Source organism: Ciconia boyciana, chromosome 7, assembly GCF_034638445.1.
Source record: "Ciconia boyciana chromosome 7, ASM3463844v1, whole genome shotgun sequence".
Taxonomy (NCBI): domain Eukaryota; kingdom Metazoa; phylum Chordata; class Aves; order Ciconiiformes; family Ciconiidae; genus Ciconia; species Ciconia boyciana.
The window spans coordinates 42084343-42105115 of NC_132940.1; the positions used below are offsets into that span (position 1 = coordinate 42084343).

The following is a 20773-nucleotide window of genomic DNA, read 5'->3' on the forward strand; positions in this document are numbered from 1 at the left end:
GAAATGTGTTCTCAATTTGACTGCAGTAGAACCACTCTTCTGCATTGATCTGGTTCTTCCAGGGCCTCCTAGAACTGCCTGCATTAAAGTACAAATGGAGAGAAACTTCTTGATCATAATAATGAGGGAGAAGGCAAGTTAAGCATTAACAACAAAGATGAATGCAGCTGTTCTATGGATGTGGAGCACAGGGCACTGAGAAGAGGAAGGGACAGTGCAGCTCTTCAGACACAAAAGGTGCTAAGGAGAGGCTACAATTCAGTCCTAATTATCCTACCCCTGCTCCTTGAAATCCATGCTTGGTACATGAGAAGTAAGGAAACTCCACGTACCTATATCTCTCCCTGACTGAACTACTAAACCCAACATTATTTACAGAGGCTCTGTAGCAACTGCCCTTGCCTGGGAGATCTCTGCCCTCAACCTGCTTAAATCACTCCATCTGTTCCTCTGCTAACCTTCCCACTCTCTGGACTGAATGCTCTTGGCAAATACCAAAAGCTGTTTATTCAGTGCCAGAGACAATAGTGCTGTAATCCTAGCTGAAGGTGCCACAGAGGTATGCACATTATATGTATGTACTGGATAGGCATTTTCTAATAGAATGGAAAGAGAGGAAAAATACTACAAAGCCAAGTTGTGGAAAGCACAATATTATATCAGAGTTCAAAACTGCAACCTATCACAGAGGGGTTCCACCTGACTACAGATTTTTTAAATTTCTTTTGTTGTTGTTGTTAAATCTACACAGAGATTTTCTTCTGTGTCACTAGAGAGAGAAGTTAGCTAAAGTTGCTGTAGTGGCAACTGACTCCAACTACAGATTAAGGATCTCACTGCGCAGCGTGATCAAGGTAGTCAAGCTAGCCTGAGCCTTGGACAGCCTGATCCTAAATATCTGCTGGATTTTTTAGTCTCTGTTGGGTTCTCCTGTAGTCTTGTAGCTTTGAATAGTGATTGCTAGAGTCATTCAGGATTTGCTAGGATCTTCTTTTTCACTCTTTGCCCCATGCAAAGTTTTTACTGGTATGCTAAAGCTTTCACCTCAGTAGCTAATACGTACAATCCCACTCAACCTGCTAACACAAATTTTCAGGAACTCAGCCATCACTTGGCCCAGCTTTTAAGGTGGGATGAAAATCTTTGAGTGAGCACATGTTATCAGAGACCTCACAGAGCGCAAATATTTGTGGCTGTGGTTAAACAGAATCAAGATTGACATAGCGGGTCTAATCTTTCTGTGATTCAGAGACACAGAAAGGACACAGAGATTCAGAGACACAAAAATACAGTAGGCAACTCAATTGCTTTTTAGCCACTTAATTTCAATGGTACTTCCATTGGTTAATGAGGATGGAATGGACATTTCATGCTACAGCTACAATGATACACTCCTGAGGATTTGCATACCACTTTTTTCTGTGTCCCTTCAAGAACTAAAATGACAAAAATGGAATAAATAGCTCAGCTAGTTATTTTGCTGAACTACAGGATGCTAAATATTTATAGGACATAATGAAGTCCTGTTATTAAGCTAATATTTTCCCTCTTGAATAGATTTCTCCAGTGGCTGTCAAACATCTTCACATTAACTGTTGCCAAGTGTGAGCTTAGCAGCACATCTATAGCTGGGAAAAGAAGATGAAAGTTGGCCACATGATGTTGAGTAAACAAACAGTCCCTTTGCCTCTGAGAAATACTTTCCGCTATACCAGTGAGGCCAGAGGATAGCTCAGTATCACTAAGTGGTCACTGTTTTCCAGACTATCCACAAAAGATTCAGACTTTGAGAACTTGGCTTGCCTATTCTTATTGCTTATGCAAGATTTCCAAGGCCACCAGTATGTTCATCATCAGTACACATCAGTGAGAATGAATTCATGCCTCTTTGGTTAGCATAACCAACACCAGCACTGTAGTGGAACTCCTGGCCATCTCTTGTAGATATCTGATAGGAGGAAATTTAAAGATCTTAGGCTGTTTAAATCTGACAAGACACAGGGAAAACTGCCAAAAAGATTCAGTCTGCATTTAAATAATGATTTTAAATAATACAGGTTTAAGATCTGTTACAGCACAGCTCCAAACCTGATCTTATAATACACTAGTTACAAAATTCTCCCTCTATGAGGATATGACAAACCCTGAAGGTTTACAGTCATACGTGTGACCCTATCCAAAAGTTTCAGAGATTCTCTGAGAGGTAGCATGGGGGGAAACATCTGGGAGAAGCACAAGAACAGAAAAGTCTCTAGCTGAGAAGCACAGAAAGCAGCAAGAGCAGGGACTTCAAGGAACTACATGTCCAGCTCTCAGACAACTACCCATGTCTGTCTGTCACTGTGTCACCTTGTGATCGTCTCCTGCTGAAAAGTCCCTATGGAAAAGCTCAGAGATGGCAGCACCTCCTCAGAAAGTTCCCTGTGCTCTAGACCTGTGGGCTAGTAGCTCCCATGCCCAGAACTGCTCATCTCCTAGCTTCATCCCAGTCGTAGCTACATTCTCACAGCTGCATCCACTGTCCATCAAACAGCTTCCCAGTGACATCCCCAATTTTAGGTAACGTCTTCAGGTTACAAATAAACAGATACCAGACTCAGGAAAGAGATAAGGAAGGAGAAGATAAGTAAGATAGATAGCCTAAAGAAACATGCTGGTCCACTGCCTTAACCCAAAGCCTTGTTATCCTACCACTGCTCTCTCCCGTATGCTTTGGGCCCTTCCCTCTCACCCCTTTCCTGGGGCAATTCCTGGGTCAAATGGTCTCTCAAGATCTTCAGAGGCTGCCAAAAAGCAGAAAAGCATTCCCATATCTACATTAGGATCCATAGATCCATAGATCCCATATCTACAGTGTAGGCTTGTTTCCTACACTGGTCTTTCACTCTAGCTCAGCCTATTCAAACACTGTAGTGAACCAGGCAGTAAGGAACAGATACATACTGCAAGGTACAAATGAAGACATGGGCATAACCAGACAACTAAAGGGGAAAGACACTTGATATTCATCAATACTACCTGCTAAAGCGTGTGGTGCAGGCAAGAAGGTCCTTCCAAAGTGTTCAAACGTTCCTGATGTTTGAACAGGACAGTTAACTTTGCTAACCTCGGGGGTGCATGTGTGTGAGTGTGTGCGTGCACGTGCATGTTGGTGGGGGTGTTCAACCTCTATACTTCTCTGGAGGAGGCTTAAGACTCATTCAATCTTCGCTGAATACAGAGATTAGCACCACCTCAGCTGCTCTTTATTTCGCAGATGTTAGAGCCATCTACTGGTTCCTTACAGTTTTCTCAAGTGGCTGCTCTGGACAGAAGAGGTGACAGGAAGGCAGTCTGCGAAACTTGATCAGTGACCAAGAGCACCACAGTATGCCTGATCCCAACTGCTGGGATATCCAAATGACAGGTTTGAGCCTGCCTCATTTCTCCCAGCATGACATAAAGGCAGGGAGAATAATGTTTCAGTGCTCTAGTGCCAGAGCGGTTAGAGGAAGCTAACGAACACAACAAATACAGCATTAAAATTAAGCTCTTCTCCCAGCACTTGTGGTATGTTCTAGTTGGGAACAGGCAGCCTCACCTAAAATAGTAAGTTTGTGCCCAGCTAAGCTCTTCTCCTCAGGTAACGGGTAGGTGCATGACAGAAGTCTCATAGCTGTGCATGGCACCTTTTGGTCTGGGATCATGACAGCCATCTTTTAATACCTGAAGAACTAGAGAGAGTTCCGAAATACCCCATCCCCCACAGTCGCTGCAGCATTCCCTGCACAAGGTGGCCAGTTGCAGACTTTGGGAGTGAGAATTTTATCCATATTTTCAACACGGAAGTATATAGTACTACTGCGTATTGGACAGTACTTTCATATCCAGTGTCTTTTATGACTAAAGCATATGCTAGGATCATTAATACAAGTCAGTCCAGCTTTAGAGTTTGGAACCTTAAAATTAGATTAAATTGATTCATCATTTAATTTTATATTTATTTTATGTGACCTACGGCTCTGTCAAAAGCAACAGGTATCACAACAAAGCTGTGCAAGAATCAAAGAAGGCATTCTGCTGTACTACTGCTGCCTCAAGGACATTCACAATCCTAAAATTGATCCAACAACTTAAGAGTATTGCTTCAGTAATTTTCAGTTTTCTTCCCAGCCACATCCTACCACAGGGACATGTGCACACATTCATCACCCCCAAAATGCTTCACATGAAACCCACAAGCAGCAGCTAATAGAGATGGTTGTGGTAGAAGCATTACAGCACTCCCTCTTTTCATCAGTTTTCTCCCCGACTAGCATGTTTTTGGTGGTGGAAAAAGGGTTCTGCTGCATTTCATTTGTTTTGCTACATTTACACAGAAATTCTTGAGGTCTGGGCTTAGGTCACAGTATGAAATTCACTTGTACCTACCTGAGGAATATTGTGTGAATTGTAGATGATTCAAGTTTCATGCTGCATTTCTAGATAGCATATAAACACCTACAGCACTACCAACTGGTCAATCTACATTTACTCCCCTTATTCACCCTGGGAAATTCACATATATTTTTTAACTCGCTCAGGTCCCAATTGGGAACTATCATGAAATTTGCATCAGCTGTGACTCAGAATTTACTTCTATGACAATGGTGCTTAGGGATTTCAGCTAATGTCAGAGATGCACAGACAACTTGACAAGGATGGGTTTCCATCTGGGATTTCCAAGGAGTAAAGCTGCAGCTTTTTTAATTCAGCCAAGGAGCTGGTCCTAAGTGTTAGGGCAATACCAGATGCTTGTGACAGCAAGTGATCAAAGCCCTCAGTGCTGAGAGACCAGAGGCAGGGCTCTTGACACCATGATAATAAGTAGTTTGTTTTCTTATTTCCAGATGAAACCTCATGACTCTGTGCATGAGTTGTACAAAGTGTCAGAAAGTAAACCAGTTTTGATTGACAAAATATTATGACCATTCAACTCTGATGTAAGTAGCATAATGTTATGGTCCCTAATTAGGTAATTCCAGCATTGTTTAATTGATGGTACAAAGACACTTTCTGGGGCAGAAATGGCAGCTTGGCACCCAACTGTGGTTGGCTTTTCCTGGCTAGATTCCTAACTGCCAAACAACTCTGTAGTCTGCTTTTCTTATCCCACCCCGAAGTGCTATGATAGAGATACCTGCAGTGTTTGGGCAGGCACTGTCAGATGGAGAATTTAAAAACCTAGCGAAGATACATCTCACTGTTTAATAATCCATGCAACTCACATTTCAATTCTGAGAAAGCATCAGTCATTGGAAATGAAGCAGACACGATACTTCATGCACATTCCTAATGAAAATACAGCATACTTGTTCTTTAAGATGATTCATTTAAAGTACAGGAAACGTCTACCTCTAGAGGCTCATTTAGTTGCTTTAGTGCCTAATTAGCAACTTGAGAGGAACCTCACCATACCCACCGTAGTGCTCTCCAGCAAACACAAGGCAGAGAGTCTGTTTCGTCTGCAGAAACCTAATTCAAGAGTGTGATATGTATGACATCATCCTAGGTGAGACAGAATTCTTATGAGACAACACAATGTTTCTACATCAAGCACACTATCATTGCCATTAATGATCTTTTCTTCACTAAAAAGCTGACCACTGCCTTTAAACAGCACCCTGGTTATTTGCTCAGGGAGAAAACCAACCAGAATACAAAAAGCACATGAAAGAATTAACTCTAAAGCAGATTTCTGCTCAGACATAGATGCAGCATTCAACATAAATAGGTTAGAACACTTATCACATAGTTTCCATACTCAATAAACCAGAGCTTAATTCTCTCATAATTCACATCCAACTAAGACTAGTGTACACACCAGGAGAGGAGATGCGCCGTTTCCAGCCTATGCAGTCTAAGCCTGTCGGAGTGCTCTGGGAAAATGGATGCAGTTTCAGTGGTAGGATGTCAAAGGCAACAGCAGATGTGATGGATGGACTTATTCTGGCCTGCAACAAGAGAGGGAAAACAAAGACAACAAACATTAAACTTAGATGCTCTGTAGGACAAAATATAGCATTCATCATGGAGCACCTCTTTCCACCTCTGAAGCCTGCTCATGTAAGTAGTACATTAGTAGACACATGTGGATGATTATGGCTAGAGAGGTTAGAAAACAGTGAGAAGGCAGGGAAAACTGCAAGGTAATGAGAACAGGAGAAGTGGATAACCAGGTACTGGACTCACACTTCACATAGTACCACACATACCTACAGTCACAGAAAGTTTCACTCCTTTCTATGAAATATATCTAGTGGGAGGGGGAAGCATATCACCCCAACAAGTCATCCCCTCAGCTACAGAACTGTTTCCTACAACTTTATGACTAATAATTCCTGTTCTGGTATTTAACATGTAAATAAAGCTTTTCCCTTCAGAGATTTATTGGTACCAGTCCCCAGCCATATAGGACATGGATAACACAACATCATTCTCTTCAGATAAGGTACAAATAGGATCTCTCACTCCCTCCTGTACCTGGCTGACTGATTTTACAAAACTTACAGAACTTAATGAAACTTTGAAAAGTCTATACCATTGCCAGATCTCATTGAATTGATAACTTTTGCTGGTTTAAGGGAGAAAAACGTATAGATACATACACATAGCTCATGACCTCTAATGCCTCAGTAAGTCAGGCTTAAAATAAACAAAAATACTTTTTTTTTTGTTTAAGAAATCATGCAATCATACAAACCTCTGCCATAAAGATACTCTATCCACCCACAGACTAACCCACTCTCTCATGCAGACATTCACTTAAAGTTAAAAAAAAAAAAATTATCAACAAAATCCAAAATGTAAACAAGGTTGTTCTCTTCTGTGTCAAAACCAATATTTTCTGCCAATCTTGCCACACCAACAAACTTTCAAAGTTTTCTGTCTCCTCTCATCCACCCTAAAACAGAAATAATGTCTGCTTGATATAGGGAAATGAGACCAACATTTCCCTGCTACTTCATCAGGGAATCATAAGATACTGGGCAAAATACTACAAGAATATAGATCATCTGACAATGAGCAATACAGATTTTAGTCAAAGTCACTGAAACTTGTGGTACTTAATGCATAATGCAGATATGCTTTTATTCCTTTTTCCTTCTCTCTCCTTTCTCTATCCCATACCTTCTGTGGCTGGCACACACAGAAGATATCAGTGACTGCAGGCGACTGGGAGATCAGCTGGTCGGTAAGCATTGGTCCCATGGACGTAGCCATTTTTCATCTCTGTATTGCTACTGCCCCTTCCTTTTGCTGCTGTGACATTCAGTTACAACACATCCATCCTTCACTGAACCAAGAGTTTGGGATATTGAGGTCCAGTAGTTTATCTTGGATCTTTCCTTCTTCCTACCAGCCCATACTATGTCCCATCAGCATAAAGTCTGCTGACTAGCCTTGATGCTGAAGCCTCTTCTTTAGAAGATGACAATTAGTCAAAACATCCTTCCAAAACTAAACAGCAAACTAAGCTCACTGAATAGCCACACACTGCCCAAGCAGCTAAGAGTGCTGCTGCTCTGTGCCTGGTTTGCTTTATTCTTCCTAGACTTACTTTCCTAAAACAAAGAGAACACAGCCAATACTTTGGCTCAAATCATCATCTCCTGAGGGATAGCATGAACCCTGTTCAAATTAACCTGAGCAGTGCCTGTTTGTCTAGAAAAATCACAGCAAAGCCCCAGTGGGAGCACATGCTCTTCCAGTGACAATGAAATCAAGCAAAACAGGCAACTTACTGAGCTACTGTTCTGAAAATGCCAAGGCTAAAGTCTAGGTTATTTACATGACAGGGGATAGAAAGCATTATTGTTCCATTTAAGACTAGGAAGCAGAATACTGCCTTAGGGCAGTATAAATAAATAAATAAATAAAAACTGCAGGCTTCATTCTTATTAATCTCCAGGACATCAGAGCAAATTTCAGGTACAGGCATCATTTGATTTCTATACCAGGGGAGCCAGGCCTGTACAACCCAAAGTCAGGAGAAGAAGCATTTTCAGAGATGTTAGTAATATGTGGGCAGGGTTTACCCCAACCTGCAAGGGAGGGGAGGGGAAATGAAGAACCAGAGCATAGTAAAGACCTTCTCTTCTACATTTTGTGATGCAGGTTCAAAGGCGTTATTTCTATGCTCTTATGCACAGCAGTTCAGTCCCTGGGAGAGGCATTTACGCCTGTTGTATGTCTGTGCTTTGTCAGATGCACAACAGGGGGAGACTTATCTCATTCAATCCCCTCTCCAAAGTGTGTTCATTACCCTCTTGAAGAGTATCTGAGGTGCCTACAGTGCTCATAACCATGGTAGCACACAGCAAAACTTAATTTTCTCTTCTTTCAGATGGGGTAAAATCAGATTTCCAGGAGTCATATTCAGGACAATAAGCTAAAGATCTATTTTTCACTGCTTCTCATTTCTCTTTGAAAATAAAAGACAGAGCTTTTTCTGCACTATACTCCCTCTGGGTATAGTCCCCTGATGGGCCTTTTAGGAATCTGTCTAATTTGGCAGTGCAGAAACTGTGCTCTAACAAATGCATGTAGAAGCCATGTCTGTGCTTCTGTTGCTGTGCACTGGGGAGGCATCAAGCTTAACAGTCAGGTTTTAACTTTTTGTCAAAATAGGAGAGAGCAGGATGGGAGCAGACAGGTAGTTCAGAGACATCACTAAAACAATTTTTGCAAAAATAATTCCCAAAACAGAGCCCATTGCCATTACGGCATTACATGTATGGTTTGGGGCATTGTCTCTGCTCCAGCTAGGGAATTTATACTGCATTAAAAATAAGTAAGAGGACCCCAGGCTATACTGTGAAACCCATCACCATGTGAAGGGCAAAGTCTATGGCCAAGCAAAAGAAAATAGATTCATCCACAGCCATATGAGTTTCTCTTCCACTTCAGGGGGTGCTACCTTCAAAGGCTTGCCACGACCAGTTAAATGTTGACACTTTAAGGTACAAGATCAGAAGCTGCTCAGCTTGTTACTGGTAGCATTTCATTATAAGGGACAGCTGGGTCAAGCTTTGAGTTTCACTCTAGGGATTTACACAGACCGTTCCCATTTAAAGCAGATGAGCAGCTTACTGGACCTAAGCAAAACAAATACCAGTATATAGAATTGTTTAGGGCTGCTATTTCATGGGGTTATTTTTTTAGCTTAAAGGTAGTTTCTTGACTGTTTGTCCGCCTCCCTCTGAATCCCAACTGCCAGCCTTCAGAATAGCTTCTTATTACCACTATACTAATTTGTATACATTGATCTGAATGATAAGAGTAGTATCAGAAATCAGCACCTGATATATCAAGAATTTGTTTTCTATTCCTCCCTGGTCTGACCTATTAAGTTGTTTCCACAATATTGCAGCATTACATCACCTTGTATGCTGACCTGATCTTGACTTAACACAATATGACTTGTCATAACTGAAGCCACACATCCCAAGGCAGCCATGTGTCAGAAAACATCAGACTTTCAATTTCAGATCTCCAAAGCCCCATACAGTTGCTTGTTCCAGTCACAAAACCACAACAGACAATGAACATCTTACAAAGCTTCTTTTATGATAGTTTATTTCTCCTTATAAAAAGGGATTTAGCATCCTTCTAAAACTGCCCTCAAACACTGCAGCTTGTGACATCACTCCCACCACACTTGGGAGTATGAATAAGCCAGCGTTATTACAGGAATAGAGCATTGCAAAGACAGAATAAAACAAAATAGGAAAAGAAAAAACTATGTGATGACTATTATAAATAAAACATACAGGCCAAGAAATGCAGTTATATGGGCATACAGGAAATAGCCCTTCAATCCCAACAGATCTCCAGTAAAACTTAACACTGTGCTCTCTTGACCTGCCCACAAAGATAAAAAGTGCCAATAAGCTACATAAGACACTTAAATCAACAGAAACAGTAAAAACCAAATCTACCTATGTGCTATTAGGTATCTTCTACTCAACTCTACTACCCAAAGAAGAATGAACCAGAAAAATAACTCAGGCCCAGAAGCCCCACAGGCAGGTGATGTTAAGTGAGGGTACCTCTGTGGGCACAGGGGCAGCTGCAAATCATTACACAGCGGATCACAATTTAGAGGTAAGTTTGTACCAGAAAATAAGGGTGGAAATGCTTAAAGGAGAAGCTGTTTTCTGGCAGCATCAAAATGTGCAGTCAATCAGCAAAACAGACAGCGTTCAAGCTGTGTAATCTGATGGCTCTAGGGGAAGCTATTGAGGTAACTGGTTGCTCCTCTTTAGAAGCACTAATGGTCTCAGTGCTGGCCAACATACCCTGCAGCATGGGCTAGATTTCCATCACTATCCATGCTTGTCAACTAATTGTAAGAAATATTTTTAGCATGTTTTACTGACTTCTGTTTATCACTGAGCCAGGGATTCATTTTCCCTAGCTTATTTCATGCCTGTACAGCACTAAGCACTCAGAGCTCTGAACAAGGTAGAAAAGTGACACAATTAATTTCTTTTTAATTTTTTAAATCTTAACATATACATGCCTCAGGAGCATTACTCATCGTCTTCAATACACAGGTAGCAGTGGGGCTGAGCCAGAGAAACATCCTCACTGAACTAAGAGTAGGCAACACATCACAGAACCATACCCAGCACTCACCCAAGCATCACCTGGCAACATTTTGTTTTGAAGAGCCCTACAAATACAAAATAGCAGATTTTCTTAAGGAGGTGAGAACAGTGGGCAGTTTTTCAGAAACCCCGTTTCTGGAATTGGCCTGGCTTTCTGTCCCAGGTCTCCATCAACTTCAATGGGAAGCTCTCCCAGGCAGACAGACATGAGGCAGCAGGTTTATTCCCGGCAAGCCATAGTGGACAAGCCAAGCTGTGTCAAGTGAATGTTTTCCACTCGCCATCCACAGAACTATTTGTGTGCATAAGCTCAAGTATGTGCTGAAGTGGTGACAGGACTGGGGCCTCAGCTCCCCTCAGACATTGTCATTTTGATGCAAGACCAACCAGAAATAGGCAACCAGGACAACAGAGAGAAAGTGAAACAAATGCAGGTAACAGACCAAAACCCCGTGGAAAGCTTTTATTTGAATATCTCCTACTTGATTTCAAGCTTGCTCAGAATCTTCCTACATATTATCATCAGATGCTGCATGGAGTGTCCCACTATCTCATGTTCATTTTCCCCAGAAGTTCTTTTTTATGTATGAAGGCTAAATTTGGCTCTTGAATACAGATTCATGGCTCTCCCTGAAGGGAACAGACCATAGCTCTGGATCCAAGAGTAACAGATGCCATCAGTGTGAGTCACAACAGCCACAAAGTTTGTCACAAGCAATCATAATGCTGATCTAAAAGTCTCCCCCCATGGAGAGGAGAATACTAATAGCTAAAACTCCAATGGCAGTGTCCTCTTGAGCATTTCACAGCAGGAATTTGCCTCAGTAGGAAGTGTGGAGTTGGCCTCTGATACAAAGGAAATCTAATTTAGAAGTCCCTTTTTAAAGTTATACAGCAATGCCACAGGGCATGGAATGAGATTTCATCAGTTTCATTTATATTGATTTAAGGCAACTTTGATTTGCTCCCTGCCCTCCCTATCTTTCAGCTCACAGAGCAATCTGATGCTCTTGCATCTTATTGTCCAATGTGGCACGGAGCAGGAACTGCTCACTTACAGCAACTAAAAAACTCACCACCTTTACAGATCATCTCTTATGGACCAGTTTAGTGTTTAATCAGTCTCCACAGACTATTGGGTCCAAAGAAAAGCAGACAGAACTGCTACCAGACAAAGTGCAAGGACAGGAATATGATGACAGTAGAAAGAAGCAGCCGGAGCAGAGAGGAAGACAGTGCCAGAGAATGAGGAGGACGGTGTACAGTTTCTTACTTTTAACTGGTCCTCTGGGAGGTGTCGCAATTGAATCCCTCTCTCTGGCTGTGTCTCCTTCTCTAGCTTCCTTTTTTGGTTCCTCTCCATCCAAACATCATCGAAGCTGAAGCACTTATAGAGGGGTTTAGGTCTCTTCCTCTTCCTTTCTGGAATCTCCTTGGCTTTTTCATCTGAGGCAAGGAAGGAAAGCCTCCAGGCTTTGCTCTCAAGGGTGGAGATAGGGCGTGGGGATGGTGGAACCTGGGGGGGCCTTCTTTTGCGATGGGGAACCCATTTCTCATTTGGCCTCTTTTCAGGTGGCGTTTGACATTGCTGTTTAGACTCCTGTTTACAAACAGCAGAACAGCAAACAGGGTTTGTTGGCTGGAAATGTTGTTTACTTCAAATCAGGTTGAACAGAAGATGGTAAAAGTCAGTTATCTAGCCCCAGAACTATTCAGAAGAAAATGCTTTCCCAAGATTACTGGCTGGCCGAAACCAGCCTGTCTACTCACTCAGCCTTCTCCATAGGCTTAGGGGTACTCCACCCTGAAGCAGCAGCTCTGCTATCCTTTGAGAGTGTAATATACACTGCCTCTGCACAGGACAATGCCCTTTTCACCCTCATTCTAGATGGTGTATTACAATAACATTACTACTGGGATTTAGGTCACTCTGTCTGTATAATATTATTTACAAAGACAGACAGTGTCTCTGAAAATAGAATAATGACCAGTCTTGTCTGTCTGTGCTTTTCCAACTGTACTTCAGTTATACAATGTGAAAAGGCTTCCTAGATGCCTGCAGGTCTGATATATTAAGCCCTGTGCTTCCTGATGTGCTCTCTGTGCTATCCATTTTATTTGCTTGATGTTGGGCTGAGAGTGAGGAATTGCACAGCTTTGCAATTCACTCTCATTTGCTTTTAATGAGTGGTCGCACAAAATTACAGCTTTTATACTGGAACAACTTGAAATTAAGTGTGCCCTGAGGCATATAACTACCCCTCCAGGTAGCATCAGTGTTAGAATCAATAATATTTAAGGTGGGAGATAACAACATTGAGGAATGAATGATCTCAGGAGTCTCTTTTCATGCCAAGAAAAAGTTGTGTCCTGACAATAGTATCTCTCCAGTTTCTCACAGTTCATTTGAAGAACCCAAATACAACAACCTTTAAACCACTTCAGGCACTTCCTATCTACTCTCAATTAACCAACAATCCCAGATCAATTCTTCTTTGCCACTGGCAAGAGATGCCACAGTCTAGAAACACTCCTTATCTACTAGATGCTATGCAAAAAGGAAAGTATATCCTGCTGGTATTCTGTGCCTAATCCCATCATACTGGAGAGGAGCAAGGAGGAGAACTTGCACAGATTCCAAACATGGGACATATTAGGACAGTTTGCTCTTGCCTGCTGGGTAACACAATTATGTAAGTAAAATCATGCCACAGTCAGATTAATTAAATTCATAATGAAGGCCCTGCCACATCAGCAAACTGGTAATTGTTCTGTCTTGCTGTTTTCAGAATAAAATCTTTGTCCCAGATATAACTTGGAGAATGTTAACCATTAGCAGGTAATGAGAGAAGGGCTGGTCTGTGCTCCATCAGGCTAAGAAGGGTTACTTACCAGTGTGGCAGCCAGAGGCATCAGGGGCAAGCTGATCCATTGCAAGCTGATCCATTTGGTACAGCACTATAACACAGATAAAGCTGATACCACTGGAAAAATACCTGGCTGGGGACTTGGGGAATATATACATATTCCCATAGTGGAGGGCACACTGGGAAGCGAGCTCAAAGAACTTCACAGTTATGCATTTGTTTTGCAATACTGTCTTTAGTGATGTGGAACAGAAAAGGACTTTTCTTCAAATCCACTGTTAAACTTAATTTTATGACCTTTTTACTTAGCCACATACATAAGGAAGACCATCCTTAGTGTTCAGATGATAATTACGTTGGAAAGACTTAACACTGCAAATATACTTTGCCCAATGTCTCTGCTGTATTTTCAGAGATTCCTGAAAAAACAATTTCACTTACAAAACCCAGGGTGCAGTTCTACTTTATTTCACAATGTCATGAAAATGGAAATAAATAAAATCCCTATCTGCTTTAATAGATGAGGTGTTTTGTCCTGAAAGCTGGGACATTTACGTTAACTTCCAGGCTCCAGCTGCATTTATCCACTTTCAGATACCATATTCTGCAGCCTCCAGAAGAACCAGGAAAATTAAACTGTTTTTATATAGCTTAGATACCATTTAAGTTTTTCATGGTTTTCTTTAAATTGTTTAATCTAGCAATCAATTTAAGTAATTATTTATTTGCTTCTAATGGTTACGTTACAGGATGTGGGCTTGCCTATTCAAGGCTTTACACATGCCTCATCTCTCCACTCTTTTCTAGATGCTCTTTTGGGTTATCATTTACAGGTCAAAGATTTTATTCATCCTCTGAGAGGCTTCATCTGTTGACAGTGTGTATAGTCCAAGTATCTTGCATTTTCCTAGGTTGGTGTAACACTGCAGTCTCTTGTCTGGAATGTAGTGTCCTCTATTAAGTTTGTAAGTTAAGTTGATGCCCATGAAAACAAAAGATGTTCAAGTAAAGCAGGGGACAGAAGGGAATAAAGGAAATTTTCTTCCCCTTCTGCCCACAGCAATTCCAGTACTACAGCCCTCACTTCTCAAACTGCCACCCACGTCTTCTTTACATTCCAGACAGCGTTAGCTAAGAAAACCAAACCAATGAACCAAAAAACTTTCATTGGGAATATGCGAGGAGGGGTTGAGGGAACTGGGTTTATTCAGGCTGACAAGAGGGCTCTAAAGGCAAGATAAGAGCAGTCTGCAACAATTTTGTAGTTACATGGATGATGGATCCAAACTCTTCTCAGTACTGCCAGACAATGCCAAAAGACAATGGCCAGAAATTGCAGCTTGTAAAGTTCTGGTTGGGCATTAGGAAAAAAATTTTTCTTGGGAACATGCTTCCCAGAGAGGTGGTGAAATCTCCAGCCATAGAGGTTTTCAAGACTTGGTTAGACAAAGTCATGGTTTTGTCTATGTGGTGTTGCCACTAGTCCTGTCTGAAGGAGGTGGGATTAGATGACCTCCCAAGGTCTGTTCCAACGAAACTTTTTTTGTTTCTATACAAAAAATAGAGAGTTTCTATTAAAAAAATAGGGAGGAAGGGTAGGCTAAGACCATTTTGGAGGGTATTTTAAAACTTTAATATAACCTGTGATGTGAGACACAAAAGGCAGCAGCAGCAAAAGCTGTGCAAGGGCTCATTTGAGTTGAACACAACCAGCCCTCAGCTGCAGCATTGATCAAGCAGTTCCAGATTGATGAATTCTCTGAAAAATGTCTGCTTGGGGTACTCAGAATCTCATACCCTCTCTCAAGTGCCACTTTTGAAAATCTGCTCAACAAAATTATTTTGCCCATTTCTTAATGTCAAAACTCATCAGCAGCAGTACTGAAAAAGTAGTATGATCAAGTCAGGTTCTGGGATCTCGGCTAACAGATCAACCTCAGTCACTCTGGTGGTTTGTGCTTAGCCACTGAAAGAGATTCCTAAGCTCCCAGACACTTACAACTCGGGAAATCCTCTCTGGAACTAAAAGCCTACTGACAGGGGAAGTCTCTGCTTTTAAAGGCCTCAGCCAACCGAGAAATCCCTATTGAAGTTACAATCTTTTCTGTGAGATCCAGCCTATCACAAGGAAGTTAATGTGTTATCAGGAGTACAATACAATACAACATCAAAAGGAGACCCTGAGTCCATGGGGTTTTTTTCTGTTTGCTGTAAAAAAGGGAGAAAAGGACTCCTAGTGGCAGCCAAAGGGTAGTTATGGTAACTGCAAAAGACTCGCGGTACTTTGAAAGACAGCTACTCATTGTCTAAAGAAAAAGATTCTACTTCTTAAAAAGTGACTGCTAGCAATGGGAATTGATTTCTATGTTGCCTTTCACTTCTAGAAACTTATTTGCTATACACCAGTTACAAGGCTCGATTCTGCCTTATCTTAAGAGGGGTAAGACCCAGCTAAAAACTGGAGTTGAACACAGGGTAGCGTCTGTGTAATCTGTCTGACGCATATTATGCATTAGTACTGTTGTGATGACTCCATTCCTTTAGATTTTTGTGGTAAATCCTCCCTTAAAGAGTGCATCAATTCATATAGTCTTGAACAGAAACAGAAAGATTAAGTAGTGCTACCTATCTTAGACAAAGAGGAATATTATGCACACATCTAACCAATGTGTTCACTAAGCCATTGAAGAGGTTCACTGGAATTCCTAAACCATATTAAAACAAAAGACTGTGCAAACCAAACCACCACCTGATCATTCCCAGACAACAACTCACCTCATCTCGGAGCATGTCACTAATGGAAGAAGCTGTGTTTAAGCTGATCTGGGATTGACTGCTTATGCCACTGTCATCCCTCTGGTATTCATTGTCCAACGAGTGTACAGAAAGTAAGAGACTACCTCTGGGTTTCAGTGTCTTTGGTCTCTCAGGAGCATCCAAATTGCTTTCAACTGCAGAGCTGTTCCCAAGAGAGATCATTGAAGTGGCACATATTCTTCCGGGATAACGGAAGCTCTTGTGTTGAGAAGTGGATCGTGGACTCTGTGGTTTAGGACTCATGGGCCTACAAGGCATGTCTTTACCATCAGAATTTGAGAGCTGGGGACATGACGGACTTGACTGACTAAATGGCAACTGCAAGTCAGTGGGGCTAAATGGAGATTTCATCCAGTATTCCTCCAGAGAAGTATTTAAACTGTTGCTCAGAGCCTCCTGTTGTTCATCACAGTCTGAGCTCTGTGAGTATCTGATGCCCAGGTCATGGGACTGTATTCGTTTTCTCCACATACCTGCAGGTGAAGAGACAGCAACAGGCTCCACAGAGGCGTCAAAATAGTTGGTGTCTGTTGAGGAGCCAGTAGCTGTTTCTGTTTTAAAAAATGTGTGTCCATTGGAACTATCCTGTCGCTCTACTGACGTTGTTCTCATTACGTGGCCTCTAGTTGCATTAAGACTCTCCTGTGTTGGTGATAAACTTGCTAAGACAGGCCTTTTTAGTCCATCTGCCTCCTTGCTTTTTAGAAAAGCTTTCCAGGTGCTCTGGCGAAGTTTGGCTTTCTCCTTTTCATTTTTCAGTGATACTCTTGAGCTTTGCTCAGTATTTTCCTTTTCTGGCGATTTGGATTCAAATAAGCTTGAGAGCGATTTGTGTGCCAAGGCCAACCTTGTCTTGAACTTCTTACCCTCAGGGTTTTTGTTTCTTTTGTATTCATTTTCAGGGAAGGATTTTCTAATCCCAGAGTATTCCACAGGTTCACTGTCATTGGTTTCAGATGAACATGAAACTCGTCGATCTGCATATTTGACAGCAGCCAGTGTGGGAGAAGTTGAATTTGTATCTACATCTTCCATCAGTATCCGACCAGAGCCAGAAGCCTTCCTCAGACTCATTCTGTTGAATAATCCTGCAGGTCTCTCATAGAATAAATCATCATCATCAGAGTATTCAGAGGTGTAGCTTTCTTTCCTGTGGAAGGCTGAAACAGATGAACAACTTTTGAAAGACTGCAAACTTTCACTGTCTTCATCCTCTTTCCCAGCATCCAGTTCTTCTATCTTTGCCTTGCTGCCAAAGAAGCTACTACTTCCCTGATTTTCTGCTGTGGCAGGCTTAGTTTTCCTGAAAGATGTCATTTTTGAGAATACTAAAAACCTGGAAGCTTTCCCGCTATTCCCATTCTTTGTTGGCTTTTGCACAGCTTTATAGAGACTGCTGTTACTTCCCAGGATGTGGAATGAATTCTCATCCATTTCCTCACTATTAGCGCTGCAGGTACTTATATTATCTAGGCCCAGCATGCAGGCATTATGGGTCTCCCTTTTTACAGAATAGTTAAAGACATCAGACACATCTAGATTCAGTGCACTGTCTTTGCTAGGGCTAGCTGTGTCTTCTGCAGGAGAGCCCTCCTTTCCTTCAGTAGGAGAAGGTTCTTCACAAATACCTATTTGTTCCTTTGAACCATTACAGCCTTCAGTTCCTTGCCTGTCTACTGCTTGTTCAGAGATGATGCTGGGCCCTTGAAGGTCAACATCTGCACCATCTCCCTGACACAAATTGCTTACATCATTGCACATTTCCAGTGTTACTGCACTAGTTATATATAAGCTTTCCTCTCTGCCTTGATGTGCTTTGAATTCCTCTTCCTTAGACACCTGGTCATCTCTTGTTTCAGCCCATGACTTTCTGAACTGTTCTGTCTCTAATTCAAAACGAGTCTTTGTTCTGCAAGGCTCTTTCTCAGAGATCATAACAGCACTTCTGCTATGTGATTTTAAGAGTGCTTCTTCACATTGATCTGCCTGACTTTCTGCAATAAGTATATCATTGCCCAGTGGTACAGTAACACTCCTGAATTCCACTTTCGCACTTGTTACCATGGGATTACTGCAGGTGAACCCTAAGGATGAAACTGCATCTGTTTTCTCTCTTTTCTCTTGTGAAAATTCTGGTTTTTCTTCAGCTGTATCCCTACCAGGGAGTACCTCTGCACTACCAGGAATGAGGTGGGTGGCCAGAATTTGTTCTTCACAGCTACAGCTTTCACTCAGAACTCTCTCTGGCTCATCATGAGCTTTGTTAACAGTATGACGAGACATCAAATCCTTGGTCACTACATTTCTCAATGTTCCAGTTACCACTTCAGTAGGAAGGTTATCATTCAGTGTCTTGGACTGTAATCCTTTCTGCTCTACAGATACTATAATTAGGGCAGGCTTTGACTCTGGAAGAGTCATTAAATGCCTTCTCTGGCTTATATAATCTGATCTGGGAGTCATTTCAACAGCAAAGACACTGTCTTCATCCTTTCCTTTATGAGTAGGATGTTCATTTGTTACTAGCTTAGAGTGACTCCTTAAGGCACCAGTTTTGCAACTTGTATTTTGCTGCATTGACTCTTTGTGCTCTGCCCCAGTGTTACTGCCACCTGTTTGCAATGTGGTTTCCAGGACTTTCCAACCAAAGTCAGGGTTAGAAGAATCACCTACCCATCTTTCCCCTACCACGATCTCCATACCTGACAGTTCATATTCAAGGCCATTCTCCTTCAAACTTTTCTGCTGTATTCTACCAGTGGAAACACAGTTTACAGAACAATCAAAATCCCTGTTTTCCACAACAGCAGGGAAACCTGCATGACAAGCTGCTGGGTTCTCAGTGTCACCAGTGCCAGATTCAACATCAATATCACAAGGGAATCTGTCTGCTTCCAGATCTCTCTCAGCTTTGTACTGGTCACTTTTTATAAGTTCTTCTGCATTTATAATCACCGGCTCACAGTCCAGGACAGATGAAGTCTCCTTTTGTTTTGGATTACACTCACAAGCATCAGTCTGTGTAGAAGATAAGCTATCAGTACGTGTACCTACTGCTTCTGGGCTAAGGCCACACGTCACTGATTTAGAGTACAAATAATAATCAACGCACTGGAGAGAGCCTGCTGGTTGAGAAAGCTGACACTCATTTGAGTCTACGTCAGTATTAAGAAGAGATCTTTTTATGCCAAATTCGCCCTCTATTTTTATTGCCTTTTCAGGGCTTACAGGTACCCTTCCTAAGTTTTTCCAGGTGTATTCAAAATCCAGCCCTTGAAGATGTATTCTGGAACACGACCATCTAAATTTGTCTGTCAGATGAATACAGTTCCCCACATATTCTGTCTTGCTTTGAGCACTGATATTTTCAGGTACACTGTGCCATGTTTTACTTTCTGTAGTCTCTGACCTTGTGAGTGGTGGCTGGGATTTTGGTTTGAAGCAACTCTGGTAAAAGAATGAATCTGTTGTCAACATGGTCTCTGTACTTCCATGTTTTATCCTTTTACCTGTAGTTTCCTCACTGTCAACTGAATTTCTCCGGCTGCATTTTATACTGGACATAGAATCTAATTCACATGTATAGTCAGATGTCTCAGTGTAACTTTTATGGTTAGGTCCATTTGTTTCAAAATGAAGATTAGGCAAACTACAGCTTGATGCTGCATCTGACCGGAAGGAAAACTGCTGTACCTCAGGAAAAATCAAACTACTTTCTGAGTTTGCTTTGAAACAAGCTATGCTTAATACTGCAGGATATTCCTTCTGTCCTGTAACATCATCTTCTGTAGGTACTGAGTTGGTACAGGACTGCACTTTACTGCTTTCAAACTCTGCTTTATCTTGCAATACTGCTACAAACTTTCTATTTGTCTGTGATATAATGCCCTCTTCACTGGCTTGGTTCTCTGTGTTGGAAAAATCACTAGTTAATGTTAGCTCTTCATCACCCAATTCTTCACCTTCTGATTTTGCAGACTGTATGCAAAATTCCGTTTTGCTTAGTGTTGCTTTTATTTTGGAGGACACTTCTAACCGCACCTGCTGGGTAAATTCTGGTTGCCTTGAGCACTTAAGTTCATGGAGGGTTGTTTCTGCCTTTGCTTTAGGAAGACTACAGCACAGATTTTTTTTTTCAGTAAAAAGGCAGTTTGAATCCAAGCAAGTTTCCCCAGTTACATCACTGGAAACAGATTCTGTGTCTGATGCACTCTCATAAGGCTCAGTTTTTACATCTGACAAAGATCCACTCTGATGTGACAGGGTCTCAAAATAATCTTCATCTGTTTCTTGGCTAGATCCCCGTATCTCCAGCTCTATCGTGCTTGGGGTAGAAGAACTCAGATCATCTTCAAACTCTCCTTCACTGATGTAGTTTTCAACTGGCTCTGGGGTCTATGAATAAACAGAAAATAATGATTTAGCAATGATTTCCCACAGCAGCAGGGTAGCATGAAT

General features: G+C 41.7%; 1 protein-coding gene across 1 annotated transcript in view; it reads right to left on the reverse strand.

The window, feature by feature from the left end:
• The window catches only part of ARHGEF4 (Rho guanine nucleotide exchange factor 4), a 124158-nt gene extending 104227 nt beyond the window's left edge, over window positions 1-19931 (reverse strand). The window contains exons 1-4 of the mRNA XM_072867816.1: window positions 19018-19931; window positions 16274-17475; window positions 11905-12231; window positions 5843-5972 (exon numbers count right to left, since the gene is read on the reverse strand). Of these exons, the coding sequence (XP_072723917.1) occupies window positions 5843-5972; window positions 11905-12231; window positions 16274-17475; window positions 19018-19879 (2521 nt within the window). The 5' untranslated portion in view covers window positions 19880-19931. The remainder of the gene's footprint in view (window positions 1-5842; window positions 5973-11904; window positions 12232-16273; window positions 17476-19017) is intronic.
• Window positions 19932-20773: the final 842 nt, after the last annotated feature.